General features: G+C 44.5%; 1 protein-coding gene across 1 annotated transcript in view; it reads left to right on the top strand.

The window, feature by feature from the left end:
* Positions 1 to 1,613: 1,613 nt before the first annotated feature.
* Positions 1,614 to 15,551, top strand: part of DNAH14 (dynein axonemal heavy chain 14) — a 293,744-nt gene continuing 279,806 nt past the window's right edge. The window contains exons 1-4 of the mRNA XM_077779923.1: positions 1,614 to 1,627; positions 2,537 to 2,674; positions 9,936 to 10,081; positions 13,726 to 13,856. Of these exons, the coding sequence (XP_077636049.1) occupies positions 1,614 to 1,627; positions 2,537 to 2,674; positions 9,936 to 10,081; positions 13,726 to 13,856 (429 nt within the window). The remainder of the gene's footprint in view (positions 1,628 to 2,536; positions 2,675 to 9,935; positions 10,082 to 13,725; positions 13,857 to 15,551) is intronic.

Genomic DNA, 15,551 nt, shown 5'->3' with positions numbered 1-15,551 from the left:
ACTTCTTTTTTTTTTTTTTTATAATGTCAAACTGGATTTTTAAAAAAGCACGTGTGGAAACATCCTGGAAAGCACAAGGTACCAACAGACGGAAAGTAACAGAAGCTTCTGCACCCTTTCCTGGGTCATAGGGAATGGTTACAAGGGGTCCCAGTAAAGACCATAAAGTTAGAGTCCCTGCTCGTTAATCACGGAAATCGGTTACACGAGGTTAGCTAGGAACCCCCTCCATCCGGAAATGAAATACAAGGTCTGAAAAACACACCTTTTTGAGCAGTGATGGTGGAAGGAGGCCCCATAAAGGAAACTGGGCTGGAAGCAATTTAGAACTGAGTGGAGAAGAGCAAGTGACAGAGCAGCAGGGAAAGGGCTGCACCTGCCGCACCAACCCCGGGCTGTGTGGGCGCGGCCGCTGAGCCGGGTGTGCCACGAGAGATGTGTGGTTCTACAGCCCTTACCAACAGTCAGGAAGGGCTGAAAAATTAATGTGGCAACAACCCATTTTAAGAAGAATAGGGGAAAAAAATGGAAGAGAATAAACCAAAAGAATGTTGAAAGAAGGAAACACCACATAGTAACAAACAGCAGAAACTAAAGATAAAATAGAGAAAATCAGAACAAGCAACGGCTGTTGATCTGATTGGCCAGGAGAAAGACAGTCACCAGTGCACAACTCCAGGGGACAGCACTAGCATGTGCTCTCCTTGCTCACCGCCTCCTGAACACACTTGTGCGGAGCAGGGCAGTGGTAGGTCAGTCCAGGAAGATCTGCAGAGATGAGAAAATTCACTATTTAATGGCAGTAGTCCGAAACACGGTATCAAATTTTTAGGAAAAATATGAACAAAATAGGCTCAGTAAGTAATAGGCAAGACAAACTTTTTANACCTCCCCCCCCCCCCAAAGCCTCTCCCCCACAGACCACACTTACCAGGCTCAGGCAGATTTCCAAAGTTCATGAGTTTCTAACAGGTTTATGAGTTCTAACATCAATTAAAGAAAAAATAAGTCCGGTGTTTTACAACTTCTTCCACAGAACAGAAAAAGAGAAAATAATCCCTAAATTGAGTTAGGGTACAGTCTTCCAAGTCAGTTTCATTCACAACCTTAAAAGCAAAAAGCCCTAAAAAAAAAAAAAAAAAAAAAGAAAAGAAAAGAAAAGCAAAAACCCTAAATAAGATACTAACCTACAGGTTACAGTAGCTTGTAAAAGTGAATGATACACCAAGATCAAATTGAGTATCAAGAAAATACAAGGTTAGTTGAACATTAGAAAATGCATCAATACCAACTACCATTAATAGATCAAAGGAAGAAAAGCATTTGATAAAATGCACGCATTGTCTCTTAGTGATAATCCTTAGCAAGCTATATGATTAAGGGCACTTACCAAAAACATGAAACAAATATTTTTAATGGTCAAGTACTAAAAGTATGCCTTTTAAATTGAGAAAAGGGTACTTGGTATTGCCAATTCTATGTGACATCCTGTAAAAGGACCACATGCTGTAGAGGGTCCTAGGGCAGTAAGATAAGGCTGGAAGAAAGAACAAAAGGAAATGAAATCTGAAAGGTTTTAAAAAGGAGAAACAAACTGTAATCATTTATAGATAATGTCTAGAAAAAAGTACAAAAGAATTTACAAAGTTTCATAATTAGTGAATTTAATTTTGCAAGACTGCTAGATTAAAATCAATATATGTAAGTGAATTTTAATCCAGCAATCGATTGAAAATGTAAATAAATCATAACTATCATTTGTAATAGTAATGAAAACTCCAGTACCTGGAAAAAAATCATTTTTAAAATCATATGTTTGGGGGTGCCTGGGTGGCTTAGTCGGTTAAGCGTCCGACTTTCACTTGGGTCATGATCCCGCGGTTCGTGGGTTCGAGCCCCGTGTCGGGCTCTGTGCTGACTGCCAGCTCAGAGCCTGGAGCCTATTTCAGAGTCTGTGACTCCCTTTCTCTCTGACCCTCCCCTGCTCATGCTCTCTCTCTCTCTCTCCTAGAAATAAATAAAGATATTAAAAAAAAATAAAATCATATGTTTGATCTTAGTGGAAAGATTACAAAATATTCTTGAGAATGCAACGTGATTTATATAGAAAAGCAAAGGGATTCGGTTCTTAATGAAAAGATTTTCCAGCATTTACACATAGGCAGTTGGCTAATGTATTGCAAAAAGATTTTGGTTTGAATCTTGGTAAGTGTGGTTGTTGGTGATGGTTTTATAAAGATTGGTGCTGAATTCCAGAAAACCGTATTCTGACCTCACTCTGCCGTGAACTGGGTAACGGTTCTTCATCTTTTGGTTTAGGTGAGGATTCTTAACGTCCTTTCCAGCATTAAAATTTCAATGATAATATCAGACGTCTTTTGCATTTAACTAGACTCTCCCTGTTTCAGATCTGCTTTCTAAAGTGTCTATAAAAAATTGTTTGGAAGGATAGATGTAACACCGCATAGAATGAAGGTTCAGGCTTCAAGTCCTGGAGAACGTTAACTGTGGCATCTTCCTTTCTTTGTCACATTAGCTCCCTGAGCCGTGAGGAGCAGGAGTACAAGGGTGACACGCCGTCAGAGACTCCAGCAGCTGAAGCAGCAGAAAAAGAAACCTTAAAATATAAAACATTTGGAGCGTCTTCTGTAGCCTCCAAGTCGGGACAGACGGAAGAAATTGATCAAGATTATTATCCAGGCACGTCAACTTATGTTTTCTTTTATGGAGATGGAAAGAAATTTCCACAGTATAAACTGAGGAAGTGAGTGTCGAACACTGAAATCTTAGTTCACCTTCAAAATACAAGGTTTGGTACTTGGTGGGTTTCGTTGGTCTTGGCGGATAGTAGTGTCTTCAGATAGAGCGCTTGCCTCTTAGAGGGGACATAATCATCACAGTCAAAGTAGCAGCAGTGATCTCACTGCCACCACCGAGAATATCTGGCGTTTCTGTGGCTTTCAGGGACTTTTGTGAGGCGCGGACCCTCACGCTGGTTCAGCGTTCCCTGAAGGCCCCTGTGCCTTCCGGTTGTGCTGTGACCTCCTTTGTCGCTCTTGTCTGTGGGGGCCTGGTGACTCCTCATGCCTCCACTGGTTGTCTTCTTTCTGCTGTCTCAAGTTCTGCTGTTAACCATACATAAAATAAATTAAAAAAAAAATTTTTTTTTTGAGACAGACAGAGGGTGAGAGGGGGGAGGAACAGAGACAGAGGGAGACACACAATCTGAAGCAGGTCCCAGGCTCCAAGCTGTTAGCACAGAGCCCGACGCAGGGCTTGAACGCATGAACAGTGAGATCATGACCTGAGCCAAAATCAAGAATCGGACGCCTCACTGACAGAGCCCCCAGGTGCCCCGTCCACAGCTTTTATATCCTCACTTTTATAAAGGTCACTCCCTGCTCTCCATCCATGGCCCTCCCCTCTTCCCCCACCCCCCCCAGCAGCCTCTTGGATACCAGTGTCCTCAGCTCTTCCCACTTCTCTGCTCTGCTCCTGGGTTGGCAGAACATCAGCGCCAAGCAGTGGGATTGTGGGTTTTCCCCGCTGTCACCCCGGAGCAATAAGCCTTTGTGCAGAGCAGTCCCGCACTCCTGTGTCAGTTCTTCCTCTGGAGTCGTGGTCTCTGGTGTGGGTGGGGCGCTCCCACTGCCTCCTGCTGGTTTGCCTCCTCTCATTGCCCACCACGTCTGTTTACACTGTTGTGGTTTAACCTTCACCCCTCTTACTTGATTATGCTTCCTACTTTATAAAAAAACAACATTAAAATCAAGGTAATCACATGGAAACACCTGGCTTGCAGCTCCTGGCCCCGTTTTGGTGCTCATCTCGCTGGAGCGCCTGCCTGGGCCTTATGGCCAAGTGTTCGCGGGGCTGGCGAAGCTTCCTCTCCAGCGAGTGGGAAGCAGAAGTACTCTGGCCCTCCTGTGACTTTCTTTAGTAAACAGGGGCTGAAGTACAAGGCGGGATAGGAATATAGGGCCAGGCGGAGTAATGGCTCCTTGGCTGTGAGGACTCAGGTCATTATCCTGTGAAGGCAAAAGCCATGGAAAAGTTTAAAACAGAGCTGACATCAGAGTTCTGCTTTGAAAAGATCACTCTGGGTGCCCATTCAAGAATAGACTGGAGGGGGTCGCCTGGGTGGCTTAGTCGGTTAAGCATCCGACTTTCGCTTAGGTCATGATCTTGCGATTCGTGGGTTCGAGCCCCGCGTCGGGCTCTGTGCTGACTGCCAGCTCAGAGCCTGGAGCCTGTTTCAAGAGTCTGTGACTCCCTCTCTCTCTGACCCCCCGCCCCCCCCGCTCACGCTGTCTCTCTCTCTCTCCTAGAAAAAAAATAAAAAAAAAAAAAAAAGAATAGACTGGAGGGAACAAGAATTGATAACAGGGAGCCTTTGGATATTCTTTTTTTTTTTTTCTTTTTAGAGGGAGACCAAGAGAGCAAGCATACAAGCAGGGGGAGGGACAGGGGGAGAGAAAGAGAATATCTTAAGCAGGCTCCTTGCTCAGGACAGAACCTAATGCGAGGCTTGATCCCATGACCCTGGGACAATGACCTGAGCCGAAATCAAGAGTTGGATGCTCAACCGACTGAGCCACCCAGGCGCCCCAAAAGGCTTTGGATATTCTGAAGATAGGATTATCGGTTAGGGTGATGGGTTAGTGAGAGAGAGGTGGTGTCAGAGGCGACAGCTAGGTTTCTGGCTTGTTGGACATTGAACAATGGTGCTGTTCTCTGAGATAGGAAGCCCTGAAGAAGAGTCAGGATCTGTTGGGTCTGGGAGCAGATCGTGAGTTCAGTTGGGAACACGTTGAATTCGAACTATCTGGAATGATTATGTGGATGGAAACTTCAGCCGTGGACACGGGTGAGATTGCCTAAGGAGAGTGTATGAAGTGAGACAGAAACAGGAGGTGGCTATAGTGGATACATGGGGATGGTCAGAGTCAGGCTCAATGGGGTGATGAGTGAGAGGGTGATGATGGGTGTCACAGAAGCCAAGGGAAATAACTATTGGGAATGAGGGAGTGGGCCCTGGTTCAAGATGGTCGATGTAGAAGGACCCTGAACTCCCCTCTTCCCACAGACACACCAAATATACAGCTACGTATGTGGCCATTTCCTCTGGAAAACACCCCAAAACTAGCTGATCAACTCTTACAGACTGGGGGAATGAAGGCCAAAGCCCCTTCAAAATGGGTAGGAGAGGCTGGGACACAGTCTTCCCATAAACCCTGCCCACGGTACCGTAGCCCACATCCAGGAGGGGACTCAGTCCCGAGCTGCTCCCTGAGGAGCAAAGAGTTAGAACCCCCACATTGGGTACCCCAACTTTTAAGGCCTATACCTGAGAGATGAGCCCCTAAAACAGCTAGCTTTGAAAGCTGGGGCTTTGACCCATGACACGTACGAGGCTACCAGGAACTGACGCTGGAGGCTGGCTGGCCTTACCCTCTCCCTGTGCCTTGCTCCAGCCCCCCAGCACCTCCCCAAGGGGAGCATGCACGCTCATCCGGTGCCCTGATTTTTGTGGCTGCCGCCCAGGAGACCCCCTTTGACCTCCTGGCTCTGCTGACCATGGGACTTGCACGTGTGAGTCCTGCTGAACTGTAACAGATGGAGGAACGTTTCTCATGGTCCACCTGTCCCACCGAGTGGAGAGTGTACTTAGGCGCGCCCGCCCCCGCAGTCTGCTAGAGTANGGGGGGTGTTAATCACTTCTATGTAGTATGAAGGTTAAGAGCTGAGAGTAGTAAAAAGAACTATAAACACAAAATGTTGTTGATGGATACACAGGATAGAAAAGTAAACTGTGAACATCAAAGACATAAACGAGGGATGGAGGAGAAAAGTGAAAAATTGTAGAATGCATTCAAACCTAAGTTGCTATCAACCTAAATAGATTATTATAAGTTGTTTATGTAAGCCTCATGGTAAGCACAAAGCAAAAACCTATGGTCTATACACAAGAGATAGAGAGAAAGGAATGTAAGAATACACTAGGGAAAACCATCAGATCACAAAGAGGGCAAGAGAAGAAGAAAGGAACAAAGGAATTGCAAAATAGCCAGTTAACAAAATGGCTTTAAGTCCATTCCCGTCTTTAAATGTAAATACACTAATTCTCCAAACAAAAGATACAGAGTGACCAAACGGATAAAAAACAAGACCTATCTATATGCTGCCTACAGGAGACTCACTTCAGTTGCACAAACACACAGACTGAAAGGAAAAGATAGAAAAAAATACTCCATGTGAATGGAAGCGAGAAGAAAGCAAGCTGGGGTAGTACTGGACTGTATGTAATAAGAGACGGAGACGTCAGTGTATAGTGATAACGGGGTCAGTACAGCAAGAAGGTATAACATTTGTAAACATGTACCCAACATCAGGGCACCTATGTTAACAGACCTAAAAGAAATAGCGAAACAGTAATGGTAGGGGACTTTAACATCCCACTCACATCAGTAGATAGATCATTCAGACCAAAAACAGACAACCGAACAAAAAACCCCACACCCCAAAACAATAAGGGAACCTTGGCCTTAATGTGTGAGACCAGATGGATGTAACAGATGCAGTAGTACCTTTCATCCCAAAGGAGCAGACGAGACCTGTGTACATGGGGGACGTGTACTCGGCGCAGACATTCTTCAGGACAGATCATACAACAGGCCACAAAACAAGCTGCAATAACTGTAAGAAGATTGAAATCCTATCAAGCATCTTATCTGCCACAATGGTAACAAACAAACAAAAAACTAGAAATAAGCTAGAAAAACGCAAACTGGAAAATTCACAAACGTGGAGTTAAGCAACGTGCTACTGAACAACTAAGGGCCAAAGAAAAAATCAAAGAACAAATAAAATATCTGAGACAAATGAAAATCTAAATACAGCATACCACATTTGCAGGATGTAACAAAGTAGTTAGAAGTCGATAGTAGTGCAGGTCTACTTCAGTAAGTGAGAAAAATTCAATCTAACTTCATTCTTGAAGTAGAAAAAAAACAGATCCAAAAATCAGTAGAAGGAGGGAAACAACGGAGATCAGAGCAGAAATAAATGAAATGGAGACTAAAAAGACAATAGAAAAGATGAATGGCACCAGGAGATGTTTCTTTGAATAGATAAACAGTTGAAAGACCTTTAGGAAGAATCACACACCCAAAAACTCAAGTAAAACTAGAAAGAAGAGATGTTATTACTGGTACCATAGGATCCAAGAGACCCCATGAACAATGATGTGCCTGCCACCAAATTGAGTAGCCCAGAATAAATGCATAAATTCCTAGAAACCTACAACTTACCAAGACTGGCTCATGAAGGAGTAGAAAATTTGAACAGAAAAAATACTAGTAAGAATTTGAATTCAGTAATCAAAAAGCCCCCCAACAAACAAGTATAGGACCAGTTGGCTTCACTAGTGAATTCTACCAAACATTCAAAGAAAAGTTAATGCCAATCCTGAAACTCTTCCAAAAAATTAAAAGAAGTGAGAATACTTCGAAACAAGGTCCGTATCACCTTGATATCAAAGTCAGACAAGGATGCCATGGGAAAGGAAATTACAGGCCAGTATTACTGATGAACATGCAAAAATTCTCAACAAGATGTTAGCAAACCAAATTCATTACGTACATTAAATGTGTTAAAAGCATGAAACACCTAGGAGAAAACATAGAAACCTCCTTGACATTGGTCTTGGCAATGGGATGTGTTTTTGGATTTGACACTAATAGCAAAGGCAGCGAAAGCCAGTATAAACATGAGGGACTTTATCAAACCAAAAATCTTCTGCATAGCAAAGGAAAACACCAACAAAATGAAGACTGTGAAATGGAAGAATCTTTGCAAGTGATGTATCTAATAAGGGGCCATATCCAAAACTTATGAAGAACTCTTAAAACTCAACAGCGATAAACCAATCCAATTAAAAACTGGGCAGAGGACCTGAATTTTTCCTAAGACCTGCAGATGGCCAAGAGGTAATCAGGGAAATGTAAATCAAACCTCCAGTGAGATGTCCCTCATACCTGTTAGAATGGCTGTTATCGAAAAGACAGGAGGAGTGTTGTGTGTGAGAAACATACCCCCCTTATTAAGTCAGAAGGGATAGGAGGAAAGGACGCGTGCGGGTGTGGGTTCGTTGGCTTGCGTAGCCCTGGCAAGGTGAAGGGATTCCCGCCAGTGCCTTTATGTTACCCGGGAAGCAGACATGGAGAGTGGAAGGTAGAGATTCAGAGCTTGGAGCGCATGAAGTCCTGAGCTGGCCACTCACGAGCCGCAGGGCAGGCGAGCCAGGCCAGCAGTGGGGCTTCAGGCTGTGATGAGTAAGAGTGACCTTCGGGGTTACCGGTCCACTCCACTGGGGGCTGATGTCTAATGGCACCGGGCTGCGCAGATGTGGGCACGCCAGGCACGGAGAGGTGGGTTCGTCCAGGGCTGTTGGTGCCACGGCGATGAGATCAAAAGACGGCGAGGGTGCAGAGTGTTGGCAACATGATTTCAGCTGCATAAAGAGAGAGAGGGAAGTAAACAGGGATGATGGATCAAACGTGATGGGGCCGTGAACTGGAGGTGCTGATGAGGAAAACGACGTGATGTTGGGACTTATAAGCGCGCAGGAAGGAGACAGGCAGGTGATGGCTGGCGCTAGGGTATGATCGGGGGCTGGTTAGCGGAGGTGGGCTGGAAATGATGTCAGAGAGTGGGCTGGGGCATTGTACCAGACTCCAGAGAGGTGGCAGGTGTGATTTGAGGAAACAGGCCCTTGCTGGAGCCAGGGCCCCAGGGCAATCGGTGGACATCAGTGAGCTGCACAAGAGTAGGATGTAGTGAGCGGGCGTGAGCTTCAGGGTGTAGGGTGTGTTAAGGGGGAGCAGATGGAATGGTTTGGGGGTGGTAAACGGGAGCGGGGACAAAAACGAGCCCACTTCCTGGTCTTGAGGCACGCGGGGTGCAGGACTGTTACCGCCCACTGCCTGTGAGGGCTGCACGTGCATGACGTCTGGGAGACTGCCGGCTTTCAGCTCAGGCACAGAGTGCGAGGGGCTCCCGGACTCGATGCTGAGGAGAAGGGAAGATTTCACGGCTCTTTCACACACAAGCGTACTTGTGTTCTCTTCCCTCTCTCCTCCCCAGCCCTGTCGCCCGCCCGAAGTGAAAGTCCTTACCCTCCCCCACACGTGATGCCCCCGGGCGGCTGGGTGTGTGTCTCCGGGTGTCTCCTGACTTGGGACTTGGGCAGAAACGGAACGTACCGGCTGTGTCCCTTGTACTCATTTTGTGTGATGTGTAGTCATTGTGACTTATACCTGCTTACTTGACATAGGTCACTGCCTTACACTGCATGCATTTTCATCCGATCAAGGAGAAAATGTAGAATTTATTTGCTTTCGAAAAGTGCATTTTCAGTAATTTCTGCATACTTCGTGTGAGACCCCACCGGTCAGGTGAGTCATAGAAGGAATCTGGGAAATCAGCAGAATGTGACTTTCCTGGATCTGTTGCTAAGCATTTTCTGGCCTCTGTTACCAAATTGCAGTTAATAAAAAAGCTTTCGTTGGTATTTCACGTGAGCATTCACATTGTAAAGATTTATTGTGATAATAAAGTTAACACTTGTCTTCATTAGCACTTACCATGTGCTTTACACTTAGGAACTGACTTCAGCCTCTGAGGTCCTCCCTGGACAGTCCTCAGTCCCAGGTGAGGGAGGAACGGGGAACAGCTCCTCACCAAGTGAATCACAGGACTGGGTGGGGAAGCTTGTAGCTGCGCTCACTCGGAGCATAGGCCTCTGCCCAGAGCTTGTGCTCTTAGGCCCTGAAATCACATCACGATGGCCGCGTGGCCTGGCCCGTAGCACGTAGCATGCCCTGGTGTCGTTCGTAGTGCTCGCTGGTTATTCAGTTAATAATGCTGTTGTTTTCAGATTACCTTCAAGAAAGTAGAATTCTGCAAGATCTTTCAAAATCAGTTCCTCGTAAGAAGAAAGAGAAATCAAAAAAAAAAAAGGATCAAACTAACGCTTGTCCAAAAGTTAAGAAGAAAAAGCTGGTGTCCTATGATAGGACAGGTATGTAGCGCCACTGACCCGGCTTGTTTAGAAGACACCATGTTTTTTTCAGATTATTCTGTGCTTTTATGTGCTTATGTAGGACACTGGTTTTAGAAGAAACAGTCTTACTGAACTTTGGTTCCTTAGAATTGTTTTCTAAATCCTTGAAAACCTAAAATATCAATAGATCAAAAAATTGACAGTTCGCTGACTGTATTCTTAGTTAGGAGCACTCCCTGAAGCTCATAGTGAGAGAACTGTACGTAAAAGGAGTTGTGTGCCTTTGCCTTATCCTTTCAGTAAAATTTTGTGGTACCGTTACATTTAATAATTCTGTGTCTTTGTCTGACACAGAGTTTGAGTCCGCAAGTAAATGATTCATTTAAACTGAATTTCCTCACTGACATTTTCCAGTTTGTACTTTCTTTGTGCCTCAAATTCTTATTTGTATTAATATTTTCAGTTTGACAGGAAAAGGGAAACTTTTCTATGTTTCAGAGACACACCATGGTCCATGGCAGATGAGTCATAAAGCTATTGAAACTTATATTTCCAGGCCTGACATAAACAGGCTTCATTTATTTATTTATTTTTATTTTTTATTATTATTACTTTTTAATGTTTGTTTATTTTCAAGAGACAGAGCACTAGCGGGGGCAGGGCAGAGAGAGAGGGAGACACAGATCTGAAGCAGGCTCCAGGCTCCGAGCTGTCAGCACAGAGCCCAATGTGGGGCTCGAACTCACGAACCACAAGATATGACATGAGCTGAAATTCAGACACTTAACCAGCTGAGCCGCTCAGGTGCCCCAGGCTTCATTTTTCTTAAAAAGGAGATCCTACTGTCCATGCCTCTGATCACACAAGCCTGTGTGGACTGGATCTCACTATCCTGAGATCATGGCCTGTGTTGAAATCAAGAGTCAGAAGCTCACCTGACTGAGCTACCAGGCGCCCCTGGGACCTGGATTCTTGACTCACTGTGAAAGCGGAGTGCAGGCCAGTCTTCTATTTGTGATGTAAAGACTTGCCGTCTGGGCCCGTAAGTTGCACCCAGCAATCTAGGGCAGGGCCTCACCCTCAAGTGTCAGGTGTATAATGTATTGTCTGGTTTTAGTAAATATCTGTGATTTTCTGAATTAATCTGGCTTCCTACAAAATTTTCCCCTCAGCTTTTTGGAGGATATGTATTTTCCTTATTCTGAAAAATCTTAATTTTTAAATTTGCCCTAAATTGCTTCCATTCCCCAAAGGTCTCTATCAGTTCATTAAATCTGCCAGGTCGCCACCAAGAATGGACGTGTTACTTAATGGGTAAGAGGAATACCCCGGTCAGCACTTGATATTTTCTGATTTAGTTTTTTGCAAGTCTGATGGGTGAGAATGACTTTTTCATTATAATTTTAAATTGCAAATTCCTGATTACTAACTGGGTTGAATGTTTTTTAGTGTTTACTGGCTGCTTGTCTTTTCCTATAAATTGTTCATCTTGCCATCAGAATGTTTATTTCTTACTGATTGGGAAGAATTCTTTAAATACTTTATACGTTAATGCTCAGCTTCTTACATAGGTCGTAAACATTTTATCCTCAGTATTAATTATGCTTTAACTTTACTTATGATGGCTTTTTTGCATATAAATTGCTAAATTTGAAAAAGTCAAATTTATTATTTTTTTTGACATGCTTTGATTCTTTTTTAAGAACGCAGTCTAGGGGCGTCTGGGTGGCTTAGTCGGTTAAGCATCCGACTTTCGCTTAGGTCATGATCTCACGGTTCGTGGGTTCGAGCCCCGCGTCGGGCTCTGTGCTGACTGCCAGCTCAGAGCCTGGAGCCTGTTTTAGTCTGTGACTCCCTCTCTCTCTGACCCTCCCCTGCTCACACTGTCTCTCTCTCTCTCTCTCTCCTAGAAATAAATAAAACATTAAAAAAAAAAAAGAACGTAGTCTATATTTTCTTCTAATACTTCTATCATTTACTTTTCCACATTTACTTCTGTAATCCATCTATAATTTACACTCGCATGTAACTGCATAGTTTTATTTTTTTTTTAATATTTTTATTTATTTCTAGGAGAGAGAGAGAATGACAGCGTGAGCAGGGGAGAGTCAGAGAGAGAGGGAGACACAGACTCTGAAATAGGCTCCAGGCTCTGAGCTGGAAGTCAGCACAGAGCCCGATGCGGGGCTTGAACCCACGAACTGCGAGATCATGACCTAAGCGAAAGTCAGACGCTTAACCAACTAAGCCACCCAGGCGCCCCTAACTGCATAGTTTTCTAAGTGGCTAAGCACTTTCCCATTATAATTTTTGAACAAGTAACGATTCCGCTACTGATTTGAAATCCCTTTTTCACTTACTAGATTGTCTTTTGTAAATGGTCCTATCTCTGGACTCTAATCTGTTCTACTGGTCTGTTTTCCTATGTCACAACCATACTCCTTTGATGTCGTTAGGTAGGTGTGTTTGTACCCTCTCCGTATTCCTTACCTCTCAGGCCCTTATACTAGTGTCCATTTATACTAATATCAACTAGCTGTCTTGTCAGTTAAGTATTTGAAGTTTCCTTCTGTGTTTCAGCAACTGATAGGGCCCAGCTGGTGTTTGTGGTTTCTAGAAGATCAGAAGTTTTTTTTTTTTAATATATTTTCTAATGTTTATTTATTTTTGAGAGAGAACACAAGCAGGGGAATGACAGAGAGAGAGGGGGACAGAGAAGTGAAGCAGGCTCCAGGCTCTGAGCTGTCAGCATAGAGCCTAGCGCGGGCCTCAAACCTGCAAACCATGAGATCATGACCAGAGTCGAAGTTGGCTACTTAACCAACTGAGCCACCCAGGCGTCCCTAGAGGACAAGAAAGCTTTAAAAACAATTTTTTTTAATGTTTCTTCCTTTACTTTTGAGAGAGAGAGAGAGAGAGAAGCAGACAGAGCAAGAGTGGGGGAAGGACACAGAGAAGGAGACACAGAATGTGAAGCACAGAGCCTGACGCGGGGCTCGAACTCACAGACTATGAGATCATAACCTGAGCTGAAGTCAGCCGCTCAACCAACAGAGCCACCCAGGCGCCCTGAGGGACCAGAAATGTTGAACAACTACATAGCATTGCTGGTTTTGCCAGCATGGTGTTGGGATTGCATCTTTCCCTGTGATGTATCAGGAAAAGCTTAAGGGCTATGAGGAAAGCCTGTAGGCATGGTGAATACAGGCCACGCAACGGGACCGGTTCCAGGAGACTCTTTAGCCACTAAGAGATCAAGAGGAAAAGGTCTCAGAAGGGTCTGTCGGATGAGTATCTTCAGGAAGCGTATTTCCACCATGCGTGGTCATCACTTCTTTCCCGGCCTTACTGCTTCCACCCCAGCTTAGGCTTCTGTTAAGAAAACCTTCTAACTGGCTCCTGTTCCAGTACCTTCTCGTGCCACCAACTGTGGGATTAAGGCTTCTCTGCTACCTCTCTTAGGTGGAAAAATATTCCTTCTTTCTAGCTTCTGTTAAAAGTAAATTTTAAGCTATTTTTTCCTCTTCCAATTATAGAGCTTTTGTGTAAACTTTAAGTTCCCATTAAAATGTTTTCTCTATGTAGAAACATTTGGAGTAGTGGACATTTTCCTTAGGTGATGCCCACATTCACACTTACATTTGGTCTTTTTTGTCAACCAGAACCAGAGGATACTGACGTGACAAGGCATATTATTAGGCTAAGAGACAAGTTTGGTTGGCAGACGGTGTTACCGCAGCGCCGCCTGGAATACAAAAGTTCCAGGCTTGCAGTTCCGGAGATTATTCTAAAGGTATTCGTCTGTTTCATTCCGTTTTGTGCTATAAAAGTTGGTCTTTGAAGGTGTATCTTAATCTTTATCTCATTCTCTCCACATATCGCATCAAAACCAGATACTATCACATTAGTATCAAGTTGACAATCATGGTATCAGAGTGCTTGCTTGTAAGAGTGTTGAACGTCAGAAAAAATCCCCAAAACAAAAACGAAAAGTGCTGGATGTCATTTCATTTCACTTATTCTGAGAACGGAGAGCAGATACAACATCTGCCTGGAATTTGAATCTATTCTCATGTTCATGTTTATCAGTTTTTTTGTGATTTAAAAGAAATCCTAGTGTACTTTTGTAGCACGTACATTCCTTCTTACTGACTGGCACCCGACTTTCTGTTTCGCTGTCTGTGTGTGTCCTTATCCCTTCCTCTTCGGGGATGTTTTAGCATGTCTGGGTCATGTGACCGGAGGGGACAGGGGTGACAAGAACTAGTAACTGTGCCTCCTGTGACCATTACAGGAGATGGAAGACTGGGCAGGTCCCTCTTGGCCTACTGGTAGACCCAGGGTGTGCAAAGGGAAGGCCCCAGACCAGTGGCCTCGGCATCCCCTGGGGCATGTTAGCAACCGGGATCCATTCCCCTCTCTGCCCCAGAGCCTGTGGGTCAGAGAGTCTGGGCGTGGAGCCCTGCGATCCATGTCTGGGGCAGCTTCCCCGGGTGATTATGACTCACAATTGAGAACGGTGTTTCTAGACCAGGGGCCGACCCCCTTTTTATGAAAAGCACCACGTGGTAAATACTTTAGGCCATGCAGGCCCCCAACCTCTGTGGTAACTACTCAGGCCTGTCCCCCCGGTGCAGGAGCAACGAGTGGGTGTGGCTCTGTTCCAGGGACACCTGATTTACAGACACAGGCACCCAGGCCCAGCTGTGGCTTCTGCCCCTGAACTTGCTGACAAGGTAGGTCTCGTTTGTAGTGAAGACAGGACTGGACTGAGAATGTGAAACACATACTTGTCTTTAATTGGAAGATGATCATTTAGTTGGCACACATTGTGCTGCTTGTACGTGGGTGATTTAGTTCCATGCACGACCTGTTCGCAGAGTTGGGTCTGGGTTAAGGCTCTGACATCCTCAGGTTTTTGAATGACAGTTACAACAGAAGTGCCTCGAGTGGCCCAGTAACTGTCACACAGCCGCATACCAGCACGTCACCACCCAGGGCTGAGTTGCTAACATTGACTCGTGGTTCATAGACCTGTTTCTCGAGGCTTCCAGGGATCCATGGTGGCAGGTCAGAACAAGAACAAAAAATGGCTGAGATGTTGAGGAGGAACAGGAATGGCCTTCAGGGAAGACCGCTTTTTAAGAAGTAAAACTGGATCCAAACTTTCAGATTCCAGTAATTAGAAACTGTTTACTCAGTTCAGTAGTGTCTGAGGGCATCACTGAATTATAATAAAGACTCAGTGCTTTTTTTTAGTAATAAAATTTAATTATCCAGAAATGATTAAATTGAACTTTCTTGTAAAGTGTTCATAGTAAAAGTTAAAAATTTTCAAAGTGAGAAGAAATAAATTTCACTTACAAATGGCTGATTTCTCAATAATGCCAGGAAAAAAGAAGCAGGCATTATAGAAAATCGCAGTGTGTCAGAGTGTGGGTTTGGTCAGACACATGGTCACATCTTAGCTTGCCCCTGCCTGTCTTTG

This window comes from Crocuta crocuta, unplaced genomic scaffold, assembly GCF_008692635.1.
Source record: "Crocuta crocuta isolate KB4526 unplaced genomic scaffold, BGI_CrCroc_1.0 scaffold322, whole genome shotgun sequence".
Lineage (NCBI taxonomy): Eukaryota > Metazoa > Chordata > Mammalia > Carnivora > Hyaenidae > Crocuta > Crocuta crocuta.
The sequence above is the reverse complement of the archived record's forward strand: the minus strand, read 5'-3'. Positions and strand labels throughout refer to the sequence as shown.